Source organism: Mytilus galloprovincialis, chromosome 8 (genome assembly GCF_965363235.1).
Source record: "Mytilus galloprovincialis chromosome 8, xbMytGall1.hap1.1, whole genome shotgun sequence".
NCBI classification, from domain to species: domain Eukaryota; kingdom Metazoa; phylum Mollusca; class Bivalvia; order Mytilida; family Mytilidae; genus Mytilus; species Mytilus galloprovincialis.
The window spans coordinates 4,895,970-4,912,189 of record NC_134845.1 but is presented as its reverse complement, the minus strand read 5'-3'; the positions used below and the strand labels follow the sequence as shown (position 1 = coordinate 4,912,189).

At 33.8% G+C, this 16,220-nt stretch overlaps 1 protein-coding gene across 1 annotated transcript; it reads right to left on the bottom strand.

Annotated features, from left to right (window-relative positions):
* Window positions 1-331: 331 nt before the first annotated feature.
* Window positions 332-1,243, bottom strand: LOC143042949 (uncharacterized). Its single transcript, XM_076215453.1, has one exon. It carries the CDS (start codon window positions 1,241-1,243, stop codon window positions 332-334), a length of 912 nt encoding a protein of 303 aa, XP_076071568.1.
* Between the last annotated feature and the right edge of the window lie 14,977 nt (window positions 1,244-16,220).

The window sequence follows — 16,220 nt, the reverse complement described above, 5'->3', positions numbered from 1 at the left end:
GCCAGTTGTTACAATCTGTAAGGTTACCTTTCTTTGGTAGTTTTATGATGATACCATCTTTCCACTGAGTAGGTAGTATTTCTTTTTCCCATATTTCATTCAGCAAATCACGTAGGATGTTCACGTTGAGATTTATGTCTGATTTTAGTACGTCTGCTGGTATGCCATCTACCCCAGGAGCTTTGTTGTTTTTAAGTTTTTTAATGGCTGCTTTGATCTCATCCTCTGTTATGGGTCCCATTTCTATTTCTATTGGTGGTGGAGCTTCCTCTGTCCTGTCAACTGAGATTTCTGGTTCAGGTCTATTCAACACCTCTTCAAAATGCTCTTTTCATCTTTCCAGTTGTTTCTCAAATTTGCATATTGTCTGACCATCTTTATCTTTGATGTTAGTACTGTTGGTATTTACTCTGCCACTAAGCTGTTTTGTAATGTTATATAGCTTTCTCATATCTCCAACTTTAGATGCATTTTCAGCCTCTTCTGCAATCTTATCTATGTATGCCTTTTTGTCTGCCTTTGCATTCTTTTTCACTTCTTTTTCCTTACTATTATATAGATCTTTCATTCCCTCTTGTTGTTCTCCTGTTGCTTGGTTGGTTTTTGATTTTAAGACTTTTCTTTCCATAATTAGAGCCCAGGTTTTATCAGATATCCATTCCTTTCTTTCTTTATTTTTGTAACCTAAGATGTCTTCACTTGTTTTTAAATAAATTTCACTCATATGTTGCCATTTAGAGTTTATGTCAATCTCATTTTCTTCAAGTTGTAAGACCTCAAATCTGTTCTTCAGTTTTATATTGAAGTTTTGTTGTATTTCAGGTTGTTTAAGTTTTCCAAAGTCTATGATCTTGCTTGGTGTTTTGCATTTATTTTTTCTTAATTTTAGTCTGATCTTTCCAATGACTAGGTGATGATCGCTGTATACATCTGCACCTCTTTTCACTTTCACATCTAATAATGATGACCTCCATTTCTTATTAATCAGTATGTGATCGATCTGGTTTTTCACTTTCCCATTTGGAGACACCCATGTGGCTTTATGTATGTTTTTATGTTCAAAGATTGTTCCCCCAATTACCAGATTGTTCATAGTACACATCTCTACTAATCTTTCACCATTGTTGTTAATTTCTCCAAGCCCATGTTTTCCCATCACTTCTTCTGAACCTATGTTAGTTGAACCTACTTTTGCACTAAAATCTCCAAAGATGGTAAGTACATCATGCTGTGGTGTGTCCATTATGATCTGATTTAATTTATCATAAAAATTCTCTTTCTCATTATCTGTATAATCATTTGTTGGGGCATAGCATTGGATAACGGTCATGTGCCCATAACTGGTCTTCATTCGTATTTTTATTATTCTTTCATTTATTGCTATCCATTCTACAACAGACTTGCTTGCTCTCTTACTCAATAGAATAGCTACTCCTTCCTGGTGTCTACCATCTGTACGTCCTGAATAATAAATGTCTGTTAGTACCTGAATTGTGTTTATATTTTCCTGAATCAGTCCATCTGCATTCACTAACACCCAATATATCAAGCTTGAATCTCTTCATTTCCTTAATTGTTTGAGCAGTTCTGCTTGTTTCGTTCATAGTTCTAACATTCCAACAACCAAATTTTAACGTTTGTTTAGGAGACAGAATAGAGTTTCTCAGAGTCTTATCGCTCATCATAAGCTGCATTCCTGCAGAGGTTTCCATCTGTCTACACCGAACTAATTGATTTTCCCTTGTTTCTGTTTCTGTAGCATAAGTTTCTTTCCGTGGCTGAGTAGCTAGCCCAGCGCACAACCCCCTTAACAGGAGGGCCAGGGATTTATTCATCAATGTTTCCTTCCTCTAGATGAGTCGCTAGCCAAAGCTTATGACTCCCATCTTGCCATTGGTTTTATATCAAGTTTTCCTTCTCTTAGATGAACTGCTTCAACAGAGCTATGATCTTCATCTGACCAACTATTTACCCATAGCTGGGGCAAGGTTGATGAGTGCTAGGGCATGTCCACACGCCGGTGGGCCTACACACTGCATCTCTGGGGCCCTTGCTGCTCCGAGATCCTCTACAATAATGCCTAGGATGCTAGATCCTAGTTACCGTGTGCTGTCGCGAGGAGGCATTGTAGAAGTCTTGAATAATGCAGAGGCTATGTACTGGCAAAAAGACTTACTCACTCGGTTTTCTCTTCACCTGCAAAAGCAGGCTAGCCAGCGGTGATAGAGAACCTATGGTTCTAACCACACTAGACGCATGCACAATCCTGTGGACAAACCACCAACACACGCTATTAGCTAATCACAACGTTTAGGTAAACGAATTTGAAAACAATTACTCAGAATTTAGATAGTGAAAACAGATATTTGTCAGAGTCGTTGGTTAGTAACTTCGTACTTTATTTGGCCTTTTTAACTTTTTGGGATTCGAGCGTCACTGATGAGTCTCTTGTAGACGAAACGCGCGTCTGACGTAATTTAGTCCTAGTATCTATGATGAGTTTAATAAGTACATCTCACAACATTACGCGGTTAACTGGTATATCATGTTTTAATCAAGCGGCCTGAGTGTTTGTTTGCACATTAGTCTCATGCAAGCCACATCTTCTTATTGTTATTCTACATTTACTGAACGTAACCATGCATTAACACTCAACTAATGCTCAGAATTGTATCTGCAATTATATATAACTACTCGTAAATATTAATGTTAGACTGTTTTTCTTACCTAACTTATATTATAACGTAATTATAAGTTACAAACCTATAAGTATTAGGTATAGGTTTGCTCGCTTTTAAAAGCCGTAAAAAGGGGTATAGCTGTTGATGTCTATGTCATTTATTCACTTGTTGAGAGTTGTCTCATTGGCAATCATACCTCCTCTTGTTATTTTATAGCGAATTTTGAAAACTTGTATACTTCTTATGAATATATATCTGGAACATGTCTTGTTCTATATTGTCTGTCTTCGTGCGTCTATTGTTCCGGATTTGTCGGGTGTATGTTGTTGATGTGGTCAATTGTATTGTCCAAAATGTAGGCTTCTCCTTTCCTTAGGCAAACATTTCTATCTTTCTAGTTATTCAAGCCATACCTCCTTATTTTATTAAGCGACTCTGTGAAGGAGGCAAAGTGTGCAAAAGATGACAAACAAATCTAAATGTTTGCTAAATTATGTATTTTTAGTATATGCTGCAGTAACAAAAGAGATTTTTTCTAACCATATATTGAACGAGTGTTTTTCGATTTACGTCCAGTTGCAAATATTTCATGCATGTTCATGACGATCAACCCCTATAAACCATTCAACAATACCACTGATGAGTATTTTAAATACATTTAAAAGACTGATAATGTCCAACTGCCAAAAATAGACTATTAAAAAATAAAAAATACACTTTACAAATTGCATGCGTCCGAAGAGCTTTTCTGGATTCCTCTATATCATCAGGATTGTTCAAAGACGAATATTTGAACGTCTTGGGTGCATCATAAAACCGAAACATATGAAGAGCATATATATATATATATATATATATATATATATATATATATATATACATATATATGACACAAAATGGACAGACATTATAACAAATAGCCCAACCATTTAATTTTAACGCAATTAATAACCTATCTATCGACATTACTGAATTTTACAAAACCCTTGCTTTGTTAAAAGTACACTAGTGTTACATATATATAAATAAGGATTTATAATTTAGCCTCGCATTTGATAAATGGTAATCTATTTTCAGAAGGTAAATTTCTCTGTATATATAAATTATATATGTCGTGTACAAGTTCTGATTTTATACAGGTTATAACATGTACAAACATTTTTGTACATATTTTTATTTGTACAATGCAAAAATACAAGTTATGACATTTACAAAAGTACCTCGTGACGTACATGTTATAACCTGTACAAGGTATTGCTTAAAAATGGGTTTAACTTGTTCAAAATTTTGGGGGAAAAATGTTTCTATTATTACAAAGCATTTCTTTTTGATACAGTTAATGACTAGATAAATAGCTTTTAATAATTACTTAAATACCTTAAGGTGGAATGGAAGTCTGAATTAGAAATAATAGAATTTGTTCATACTTTGCCAAAATGTAGTATATATTGTGAAATGATAAAAAATATATAAAAAAAATGATAGGTCATCGGGCATTTTCTTAAGCTACGGATTGTGACAACCTGACACATTATGTATGGATTATAGAGGGAAAAAACATCATTATGTGATAAGAAGCTAAACTGAATAATAATTTGTCAAATGAAATAGGAGGAGATAGCTTATAGTAAATGATTTGATAATATCAACAGAAAAGATAGGGTCACTGTGCGTTTTTTCCCGGCTAAAATATAAATAGAAAAATTTCATGTAGATTTCTTCAGAAATGCACTGTTTTGGAGTAATATCCCCTTAAACTGCTAGTTGTAAAGATAAACAATCAAGCAAATATGTATATGTAAAAATATTTGATATTGATAACTTAAATCTAATACCGCAGTCCCACTAGGCCACGATCGCACTACCGTCTCTGTGAAAAAAATGCAAATTTTGATGATCGTAGTACGATCGTGTAGATCGCAGTAAGGTAGTATCACGGTCGTGGTGAGGTCTTCAAGATCATGAAGAGCGTGGCCAACTTTGTACATGTTCAAAACAATCGTGGTGCGATCGTGGCGAAATCAGTTCGTAGTAGAAGCGTACATTGTAGCGAGAGCGCACTAAGATCGTAGTAAGATCGCGAAGGTCGCTGTACAATCGTAGCGAGAGCGTGAATCTATTCGGAGAGATTGCGCTATGATCTCACAGCGACGTTATCACGACCTCACTACGACCATCACGTTCTCACCGCGACCCAACTACGCTTCCACTACGACTATACCACGCTGTTCAAGACCATAGTACGATTCCAGCACGCTCTTGCCATCATCATCAAGCTCTTCTTACGACTTGACTACGTTCACACTACGACCACCATTTTTATCGTCATTTTCACATAAAATATATATATAAAAAAGCTCCCTATACAGTGGAGATAACTTCTAACCTCTCATTAAATCTGTCAGAATCTGTCAGGAGAACTGTTCTAGGACAGTACGTAGAACTGTCAGCCTGACACCTTTTAGTCAGTTCTAGCAAGAACAGTTCTAACCTAAAACTGATTTGATCAGTTCTACCTAGAACTGATTTGGACAGTTCTACCTAGAACTGATCCTGACAGTTCTACCATAGAACGTTTTTCGACAGTTCTACTTCTAGAACAGTTTTACGATTAAAATTGATTACAAATTCTACGGCTAAAATTGATTTGTAAATTCTACTGCTAGAATTGATTTATTAGTTTTAAGAACTCTTTGTAAGGCTTTGGCAAAATGGCGATTAATATTATATAGAGTTTTGCTATTTTGCCGTTTTTCTGATTTTAAATTGGCAAGAGAACATCGTGTTTAACCCCTGCCATATTCTGCATGTATGTGGGAAGCACTAATGACAGGACGATTGCCCGGATAGTGACAGGACGGTTGACCGGACGACATATAAATAGTCATAACTTTTTTGTTATTCAGTAGATTTGTTTAATATTGGTACACCTTAAAGATATTAAAATATATTTTATGAAAATCAAACCAAATAAGTGAAAAAAAAATATATTTTTGAGCAATGATAAAGTTGACCGGACGGTATTCACACTCGCCGTTATACGCTATACATATATTCAACTGGTCGGCAACAAGTGTTAATATCTCTTTTGTTTTACAATATTTGTCAACAACAAAATTCCGGAATCTGTGAGAATAATAAATATTGGATACGAAAAAATAAACTTCAAAGTGAAAAAAAAAACGTTTTTCTCCATAAACAGTTGACCGGACGGTATTCACATTCGCCGATGTACGCGTTAATTATATTGAACTGATAAAAAAAGTGTTAATATCTTATTTGTTTTACAATATATTTACACAAAACTAAGAAATCTACGTGATCAATAAATACTTGATATAAAAATATACATAAAATATACATAAAAATGTTTTTTTCTTCAAAAAAAAGTTGACCGGACGGAATTCACATTCGCCGATATATATGCTTTAAATATATTGAAATGATCGACACCAATGTTAATATCTCTTTTATTTTACTATATTTGTCCATGAAATTAAAAAAAATTGGAGATTTATAAATATGTTATACGAAAATATTAAATTCATAGTAAAAAAAAATATTTTTGAGCAAATAAACTTGACCGGACGGAATTCACATTTGCCGATATATGCTTTAAATATTTTGTACTGATCGACAAATGTTAAATATCTATCCATGAAATTAAGGAATATGTGAGCTTTATAAATATACACTTTATAATAAAAACTTTGAGCCCAAAATGTTCACCTGAGTAAGTTCACCAGCACACTAGAAGACCTGATATTTAAAATATTTATTATTTAATTAAGATTAAAATGTATGAAAAGATCTCTTCTTGGAACATGTGGAATAGTATACTGTTAATCATGTAAATATAATTTGAAGAAGGCAAAGAAAAATCGGATTGATTTTGTTTGTAGCCTAACGTCCAGGGGCAAATGTTTCATCCATGTTCAGATCGAGTATATTTTTCTGACGTTCAAGACTCACAGATATCATTTATAGTCGTTATGGATACTAAGTCTGGCTAAATTGACGAGATGGTGCAAATGTAGTGTACATAATTTTTTACGCTATACAACACTTTTTTCATTAATATTCCATAATTCATCCACTGTACAATTTTCGTTTGAACATTTGTAAAAACAGAATTTTAAATCATGAATGTAAATCCAAGGCAAAGAATGTAAATTACGATTAAAATTCCATGAATTAATGCAGAGTTATATTTAGGAAGAGACTGTTAAAAACGGGGAACGACTGAGAAACGTAAACAATGATGTTTCATTTGCAATCTTATAAAAATATTTCTCCGATGAGTTGGATAACCTTCTATCCACTTCGATATTTGTACATGTATATAAACGTTTGATCAGTAAACAATATAGAAAATCTGCTATTATATAGTAAAGTAAGTGGAACTGATTTTTTTCTTCTAAATTCTAAAGTGCCCTTACTGCAGTGAAGTCATTTAGAACTGTTCTACAGTCCTGACTGATTTAGTCAGTTCTGCTGACAGTTCTACGGTTTGAACTGATTTGGACAGTTCTACCTAGAACAGTTTCAGACAGTTCTACACTATAGAACTGATTCTGACAGTTCTACTTAGAACAGTTCTATGACAGATTATTCTGACAGTTCTAATGAGAGGTTAGAAGTGATCTACACTGTATTTTGTTTGTCTAATTGTTATTATCCATTTGCTCTAACGGCTCAACCATGCTTCTTGTTTTTATATAGATTAGACCGTTGGTTTTCCCTTTAAGATGGTTCTTACACTAGTATTTTTTTGGGCCCTTTATAGCGTGCTGTTCGGTGTGAGCCAAGGCTCCGTTTTGAAGGCCGTATCTTGACCTATAATGGTTTACTTTTATAAATTGTTACTTGGATGGAGAGTTGTCTCATTGGCACTCATACCACACCTTCCTATATCTACATTATTGACACATCTGTGTCATCTCTGCTATCGTTCACTGAAATATCGTCATTTGAGTTTTATGGACCAGCAATAGGTTGTATTGTAGGTTGGATTGGTCGGTCCGACATCTCTGCTTGATCAGGATTCGTTACTTTGCTACCTCTGCCTCTACATCAACCCCTACCACCACGCTTACGTGTTCTATTAGATTTTGGTGGCATGACTGTATAGTTTCCGAGAAATATACGTATTAATCAGAAAAAGAAGGAATGAAACTGTATTGATATGGAACTGGAACACGATGTTGACGTTATTGCTGAGAACGTAGTAAGATCGCAGTATGAACGTAGTATAATCGTGGTAAAAACGTGCTATAATCGCAGTAAGATCGTGTTGCAATCGGATAACTCGTGGTATGGTCGTAGTGAGAACGTGAAGAGCGTAGAAAGATCTTGATAAGCGTAGTGAGGTCGCACTGCGCGGTGAGAACGTGGTATAATCGTAGCGAGATCGTTGTAGAAGCGTAATGAGGACGTAGTAGCATCGTGAAAGCAACGAAAATTTACATTTTCATGCCGCTCATAATGCGACCTCACCACGATCCAAATTTATTTTAGATCGCGGTGAGCGTGGTGCGATCGTGGTCTAGTGGGACTGGGGCTTTATAAATTCATTTAATGTTCCCTCGCCCTGCTAATGAGAGAAATATAAAAGGTGAGGTGATGAATGTGAATGAACACAGCGGTTATAAAATTGGAACTAAAGTTGGACAAACTAAGGGATACTTTAAAAGTAGAAACCAGATTCATTTGTTTGCAAATGCAACTTAATATGTTTGACTTGTCACAATGAGCGTGAGAGAGATATTGCGTAAGCAACAAGTAAGAAAACTTGTTTCTAAAATGAATGAAAATGTAGTATTTAATGCATGCTGTAAATAATCCACCTTCTTTTGCTTTTGATTATTGTTCTTTATTATTTAATAAATATTATTTAAAATAGTTATAACCTGTACAAAATTGCAACTTGTACACGACATATACATATGTTTTAAAACTGTTAAAGTTTTACAAGCAATAGTATAAGTGATAATTGTATTAATTTTAATCCTGCATTATTCAACAGCAAAGGTTGTACAGAAATGTTCAGAATTAATGAAATTGGGAAAACTTTGCAGGCAACAGTATCAGTGACTATGGTGTTATTATCCAACGGAAAATGTGTCAGAGTTGCAGGGTGGTTTTGAATTCAACTTAAATTTACATTTGAATTGTTAAAAAAAAAACCGGCTAATTTTCTTTCCTTTAAAACTTTTTATCTCTCCAGATAGCATCATGTCAAGTTAAGACTTAAATGACCGTCATTTTTTTACTTTTTGTTTTGAAAAAAATAATCAGTAATAATATAAGAAAGGCCTATAATGAATAATTGTATATTTTTATCTTTCATTAAATTATTCGGTTTTAATTCGTGACATTTCTTACAATATTTTATCAATGACATAATCTATATGTGACCCGTTCGGACAGTGACCTAAGCTGTATAACAGGTAACATGAAGTTTTCGATGAATTTATCTCTTTCCTTATGGTCAATGACTCTTTGACCGTTTTTAGGTTTACGGTTTATTATTCGTAACATAAATATTTGCAACTTTACAAGACAATACTTAATAGTCATTTGTGGTCAAGTATCACAATTTCAATGATCAGTAATACAATCCTTTATGTTTAATACTATTTTGATCAAAGGTAATGTATGTTATTAAAACAGATTTTACATAGTTTAAAATTGAGTTGTACATGTCGCTGTAAGAAGTATATCAATATAATACACTTTCATTTTGACATGACGGCTATATATGAAGACGTTTGACGAAGCCAATATGTGGCAACTAGATTAAAAATTCAAAAAGCATAATAAGTCTATAAAAATAACATGTTACTTGTTCATAATATAATAATTAGTCTAACAGATATCCATACTCGTATTTCAGAATTCGATTTTGACCGTTTGAGATTTATATGAATTTAATAAATCTTGTGCAAAATAAAGATGTTAAAAAGCCTGATTGTTTAACTGTCTTAACCTTTAGACATTATGTCACAGCTGTACTCAGGAAGATGAAAATAACAGAGGTGTTGTAAACTTGAATCGGTCAACAGTCCCAAAGACAAAATCACAAAATACACATCGTTTACAAAAAATCTTCCACAAAATACAAATGTCTATACCCTTATTTCAAATTCCAAATCTTATAAAAAAGATGTGGTATGATTGCCAATTTTGAGACAACTATCCACAATTGACCAAAATGACACATACATTAACAACTATAGGTCACCGTACGGCCTTCAACAATGAAAAAAGCCCATACCGCATACTCAGCTATAAAAGTCCCCGATAAGACAATGTAAAACAATTCAAACGAGAAAACTAACGGCCTTATTTATGTAAATAAATGAACGAAAAACAAATATGTAACACATAAACAAACGACAACCACTGAATTACAGGCTCCTGAGTTTAATGTGTCTGTAAAAGTGGTGAATATTAAAAAGAGATAATCAATCTGGCGGAGAATTGCCTCATTGACATCCATACCACCTCTTCTTACTTTTATCAATTTCTGTCATTGTAAACACTTTTCTCAAAAACGCAAAAAGACTAAAATATGCCATACACCAACTACTATAAAAAAAGAAGATGTGGAATGATTGCCAATGAGACAACTATCCACAAAAGACCAAAATGACATAGACATTAACAACTATAGGTCACCGTACGGCCTTCAACAATGAGCAAAACCCATACCGCAAAGTCAGCTGTAAAAGGCCCCGATAAGACAATGTAAAACAATTCTAACGAGAAAACTAACGGCCTTATTTATGTAAAAAAATGAACGAAAAACAAATATGTAACACATAAACAAACGACAACCACTGAATTACAGGCTCCTGACTTGGGACAGGCTCATACATAAATAATGTGGCGGGGTTAAACATGTTAGCGGGATCCCAACCCTCCCCCTAACCTGGGACAGTGGTATAACAGTACAACATAAGAACGAACTATAAAAATCAGTTGAAAAAGGCTTAACTCATCAGATGGACAAAAATACAAGTGGACGTGGCCCGGTACTTATACTGTCTGGTTTCTAGCTAGGGAAAGGCATATGGAAATCCGGCTGCAAAAACATATTCATTTATATCTTTTTATATCTCTATTAGAAGATTAATAAAACATGCATAACTGGTCATAATTTAAATCTTAAAGTAACGTTACATAGATAACACAACAAAGAACATCCACAGTTACTGAAAGTATACGTAACGTTACATAAATAACACAACAAAGAACATCTGCAGTTACTGAAAGTATACGTAACACAACAAAGAACATCAGTAGGACAACTGTTTAGCATAAAGATTAAGCATCCAAGAATGTCATAAATGCAACTTTTCAGCATGGAATGCCAAATCCAACGTCAAATAATGGCCGCCATTACGTGTTGACAACGTCCTCTAGTGAACCGTATCACTGAGCGGCGAAATCCTTACTCAGGCGCTTCCGGTTGTCCTACTGCATCCGCAGTTACTGAAAGTATAAGTAACGTTATATAGATAGCACAACAAAGAACATCAGCAGTTACTGAAAGCATAAGTCACGTTACATAGATAACACAACAAAGAACATCCGCAGTTACTGAAAGTATACGTCACGTTACATCGATAACACAACAAAGAACATCCGCAGTTACTGAAAGTATACGTCACGTTACATAGATAACACAACAAAGAACATCCGCAGTTACTGAAAGTATACGTCACGTTACATAGATAACACAACAAAGAACGTCTGCAGTTACTGAAAGTATGAGTAACGTTGCATAGATAACACAACAAAGAACATCCGCAGTTACTGAAAGTATGAGTAACGTTACATAGATAACACAACAAAGAACATCCGCAGTTACTGAAAGTATAAGTAACGTTACATAGATGACACAACAAAGAACATCCGCAGTTACTGAAAGTATGAGTAACGTTACATAGATAACACAACAAAGATCATTCGCAGTTACTGAAAGTATGAGTAACGTTATATAGATAACACAACAAAGAACATCAGCAGTTACTGAAAGTATGAGTAACGTTATATAGATAACACAACACAGAAAATCCGCAGTTACTGAAAGTATGAGTAACGTAACATAGATAACACAACAAAGAACATCCGCAGTTACTGAAAACACAACAAAGAACATCCGCGGTTACTGAAAGTATGAGTAACGTTACATAGATAACACAACAAAGAACATCCGCAGTTACTGAAAGTATGAGTAACGTTGCAAAGATAACACAACAAAGAACATCCGCAGTTACTGAAAGTATGAGTAACGTTACATAGATAACACAACAAAGAACATCCGCAGTTACTGAAAGTATAAGTAACGTTACATAGATAACACAACAAAGAACATCCGCAGTTACTGAAAGTATGAGTAACGTTACATAGATAACACAACAAAGATCATCCGCAGTTACTGAAAGTATGAGTAACGTTATATAGATAACACAACAAAGAACATCCGTAGTTACTGAAAGTATGAGTAACGTTATATAGATAACACAACAAAGAACATCCGCAGTTACTGAAAGTATGAGTAACGTAACATAGATAACACAACAAAGAACATCCGCAGTTACTGAAAGTATGAGTAACGTTACATAGATAACACAACAAAGAACATCCGCAGTTACTGAAAGTATGTGTAACGTTACATAGATAACACAACAAAGAACATCCGCAGTTACTGAAAACACAACAAAGAACATCCGCAGTTACTGAAAGTATAAGTAATGTTACATAGATAACACAACAAAGAACATCCGCAGTTACTGAAACTATGAGTAACGTTACATAGATAACACAACAAAGAACATCCGCAGTTACTGAAAGTATGAGTAACGTTACATAGATAACACAACAAAGAACATCCGCAGTTACCGAAAGTATGAGTAACGTTACATAGATAACACAACAAAGAACATCCGCAGTTACCGAAATTATAAGTAACGTTACATAGATAACACAACAAAGAACATCCGCAGTTACTGAAAGTATAAGTAACGTTACATAAATAACACAACAAAGAACATCCGCAGTTACTGAAAGTATGAGTAACGTTACATAGATAACACAACAAAGAACATCCGCAGTTACTGAAAGTATGAGTAACGTTACATAGATAACACAACAAAGAACATCCGCAGTTACTGAAAGTATGAGTAACGTTACATAGATAACACAACAAAGAACATCCGCAGTTACTGAAAGTATGAGTAACGTTACATAGATAACACAACAAAGAACATCCGCAGTTACTGAAAGTATGAGTAACGTTACATAGATAAAATAACAAAGAACATCCACAGTTACTGAAAGTATAAGTAACGCTACATAGATAACACAACAAAGAACATCCGCAGTGACTGAAAGTATGAACTATAAGTACATGATAGAAAACAAAGGCCAGAAAAATCAGATAATGCATAGCAAAATAACAAAAAACAGCGCTTTAAATTCATTGTTGTTGTTTATCTTGGTCTTTTATAAACAATTTCTAAACAATCATCTCTTCCTACACATAAATACCAATAAAGGGGTAAATTCAGTAAATATATACGTCATCAGGGACTGCCCATTTGGGGGAGAGCTTTCTGTATACAACTGAAGTCATGTGTTCTTCCGATTGGTAGATAATGTTTATAATAAATATTGTTTGATAAATGGATCAAAACTAGAATTAAAAAAAAATAAAAATAAATGCTGAATGTATTATTTTTTTAACTACAGGGTTAAAAAGTAATGGGGGTCAGTGAAGGAATTAGGTGCGAATCTACAGCGTTTGTAAAAAAGACAATGTGAATGCCCAAAAAATGCCACATGACCCTATGTTTTTATTGTTGCAAATGATAGGGCTACATTTGTACTTTCATGAATGATATATGAATTTTTTTTAATTTCTAAAGGTAAATCTGGTATAAATTTAATTCAAGACATAGATTAGCATTAAAGTCTTACTGAATTTACCCCTATAATCTGAACATTAAAAACATCACAAATAGCATTGCTCTAAGGGGAATAACTTATATTCATTTGACAGTAAAAGATTAGAAAGTCGACAATCAACCATCAAATATAAATAATTAAATTGAAATTTCCATGATCTATTACGTAAAATGTTGATAGTTTGGTGCGCATTTCCGTATACCCAACACTATTTGGTCGCTCTGTTCTGGTTAAATTTAATGTAGCGCTTTATTGGCAACATTTGCCTGTGTACAATTTATGATTTTCTGTAATGCATGTTGTGAGCAAATTGAATAATTTAACTCTATATGGTATACATTTTCACATCAATTACTGAGAGTAGGTGGATTTAAAGAAAAACAATTGCATCAGAATATTTACTTTATAAAAGAATAGACGGATATTTGATCCACCAGACAACATTTTCACATGAGAGTAAAACATGTCTTTATATGTCTTGTGTTCATGTCAGACATTTGTTCCTTTTTTATAAGGTCAAAAGCGATGACTTGTTTGATCTCACAAAAACTTGAAGAATGAACAACAGATTTAAGAAATTGATTTCCTATATAAACAAAATAAAAAATATTTATAAATTGAATGAATATGATAAACATTAAAGGGCTATTTTTTTTTTTACACAACAGGGCCATTCTTAGATATTTCATTCTACGAAAGGAGTAGGTCCAGTAAGACCCCTTTTTGGCCCCAAAATATAGCCGTTTTACAAAATTGTTAAATTGTAAACTTTTAGTTATTTATTGGACAGTAGAATGCTTCTGCTACATAAATATGGGCTGTTTTTGACAATGCAATGCACATATATCGGGTACTAGCACCATTAAATCATGCTAAATTACTGAAATCTTCACAATACTAGCATTTTAGTGAATTTTTAGACGGATTTCGTGTAAAACGAAAGTGGCCGCATTCGTGTTCATCCTTAATATTGAAATGTAAGTTGTATTTGATGATAATACATAACATATATAAAGGTTGAGGATGAACACAGATGTGGCCACTTTCATTTTTGACAAAAACCATCTGAAAAGTGACATTTTTCGGCATATTTGGTAGATTTTTCATATTTGAGCTTGAATCGGATCGTTTTTAATGACTAAATCAGTTAAAATCTTTCACATAAACTAATTGAATCAAATAAAATAGACACTTAAGTGTTTAAAAAGTGGTCAAAATCTTTCGTCAGATGAACCTGAAATTTGAGGCCAAAATTGGTTCTTACCGGACCTACTCCTTTATAATACCACAGCTTCACGCGTGTACTCATAAGATGTTTCTAATATGACTTTAATTCGCAGATATATAAATAATAACAGAACACACATATAGTTATCCTATAAATCACACCCATTTTGTTTTGGGGTCGTGTTGCTTAGTCTTTAGTTTTCTATGTAATCATGTGTTTTATGTACAACTGTTTTTCCATTTTATCCATGGCGTTGTCAGTTTATTTTCAATTTATGAGTTTGAATATCCATCTAGTATCTTTTGATATCTCTCGAAAAAAATCTTGATTTATGACAATGTTACCACAGCTGCTTTCTATTGAATAATGTGTTATAACAGGTCTCTACATAGCCAACATGAATGACTAATGCTTTGTCTGAAATGGCTCAACCATGTTAGATTTGCAAATTTTCCGTATCAATTGTTTGTTGTTCCCTCTGCGGGATTTTGATCTATTTTAGGCAAAATCACGGCAACACCTTGTTCATCACAGCTTACCAAATATAAAGTTTCGTAGTCCAGTCATGCCTTTCATCGTTGTTTAATGTACAGTTCTTACACGACGTTTTATGGCATGTAGATGGACTTTTTTCCCTGATTCATTATTTCTGTCTGCATGCAGTAAAGAATGATAATACATACCATGCAGTCACATCAAGGTTTGGGTTACTGTGTTCGGTAGATAAATCAGACGAAGTAATTGTTACACACATATAAGATGGGAAAACATCGACATCGACATTGATCTGTAATCTGCATTTATAAACCAACATCAATGTAATTGTTTCAATTCTTAACATGACTTGGATGTAAGTCATGTCTTTAAAAACCGAGGGGAAACAGGTACCGACTATGACGGTTTATTGGATAATACCAATGTATGTGCCTTAAAAGAAGCCACCTACGGATGCCTTAACAACTTAACGTTAGTGCACGGTTTTCATCACAAGAGGCATCAGATTCAATATTACAATTTCGACCGAACACGACTCTTTATTCGTTCATTCGCATAGCCATACGAAAGAATTGTGGTCTTTAAGATGCAGAACAGCCAATAAAGTGCTATGTCTATGAATTTGTGTCATTGACTAATATTCTTTATTTTATCTTACACAACAAACATTGAGGAAATCGAACCATACAAATAATCTGGAAGGAAATCCTGAAAATCTGTTGAAAAAAAAAAAACATTCTTACCATACATATTGGTAATGAGATACATTTAATCACATGGTTTCAATGTCAGATCACTCTTCATTTTAACATTTAATTATTTACAATTATAGGCAATAATGA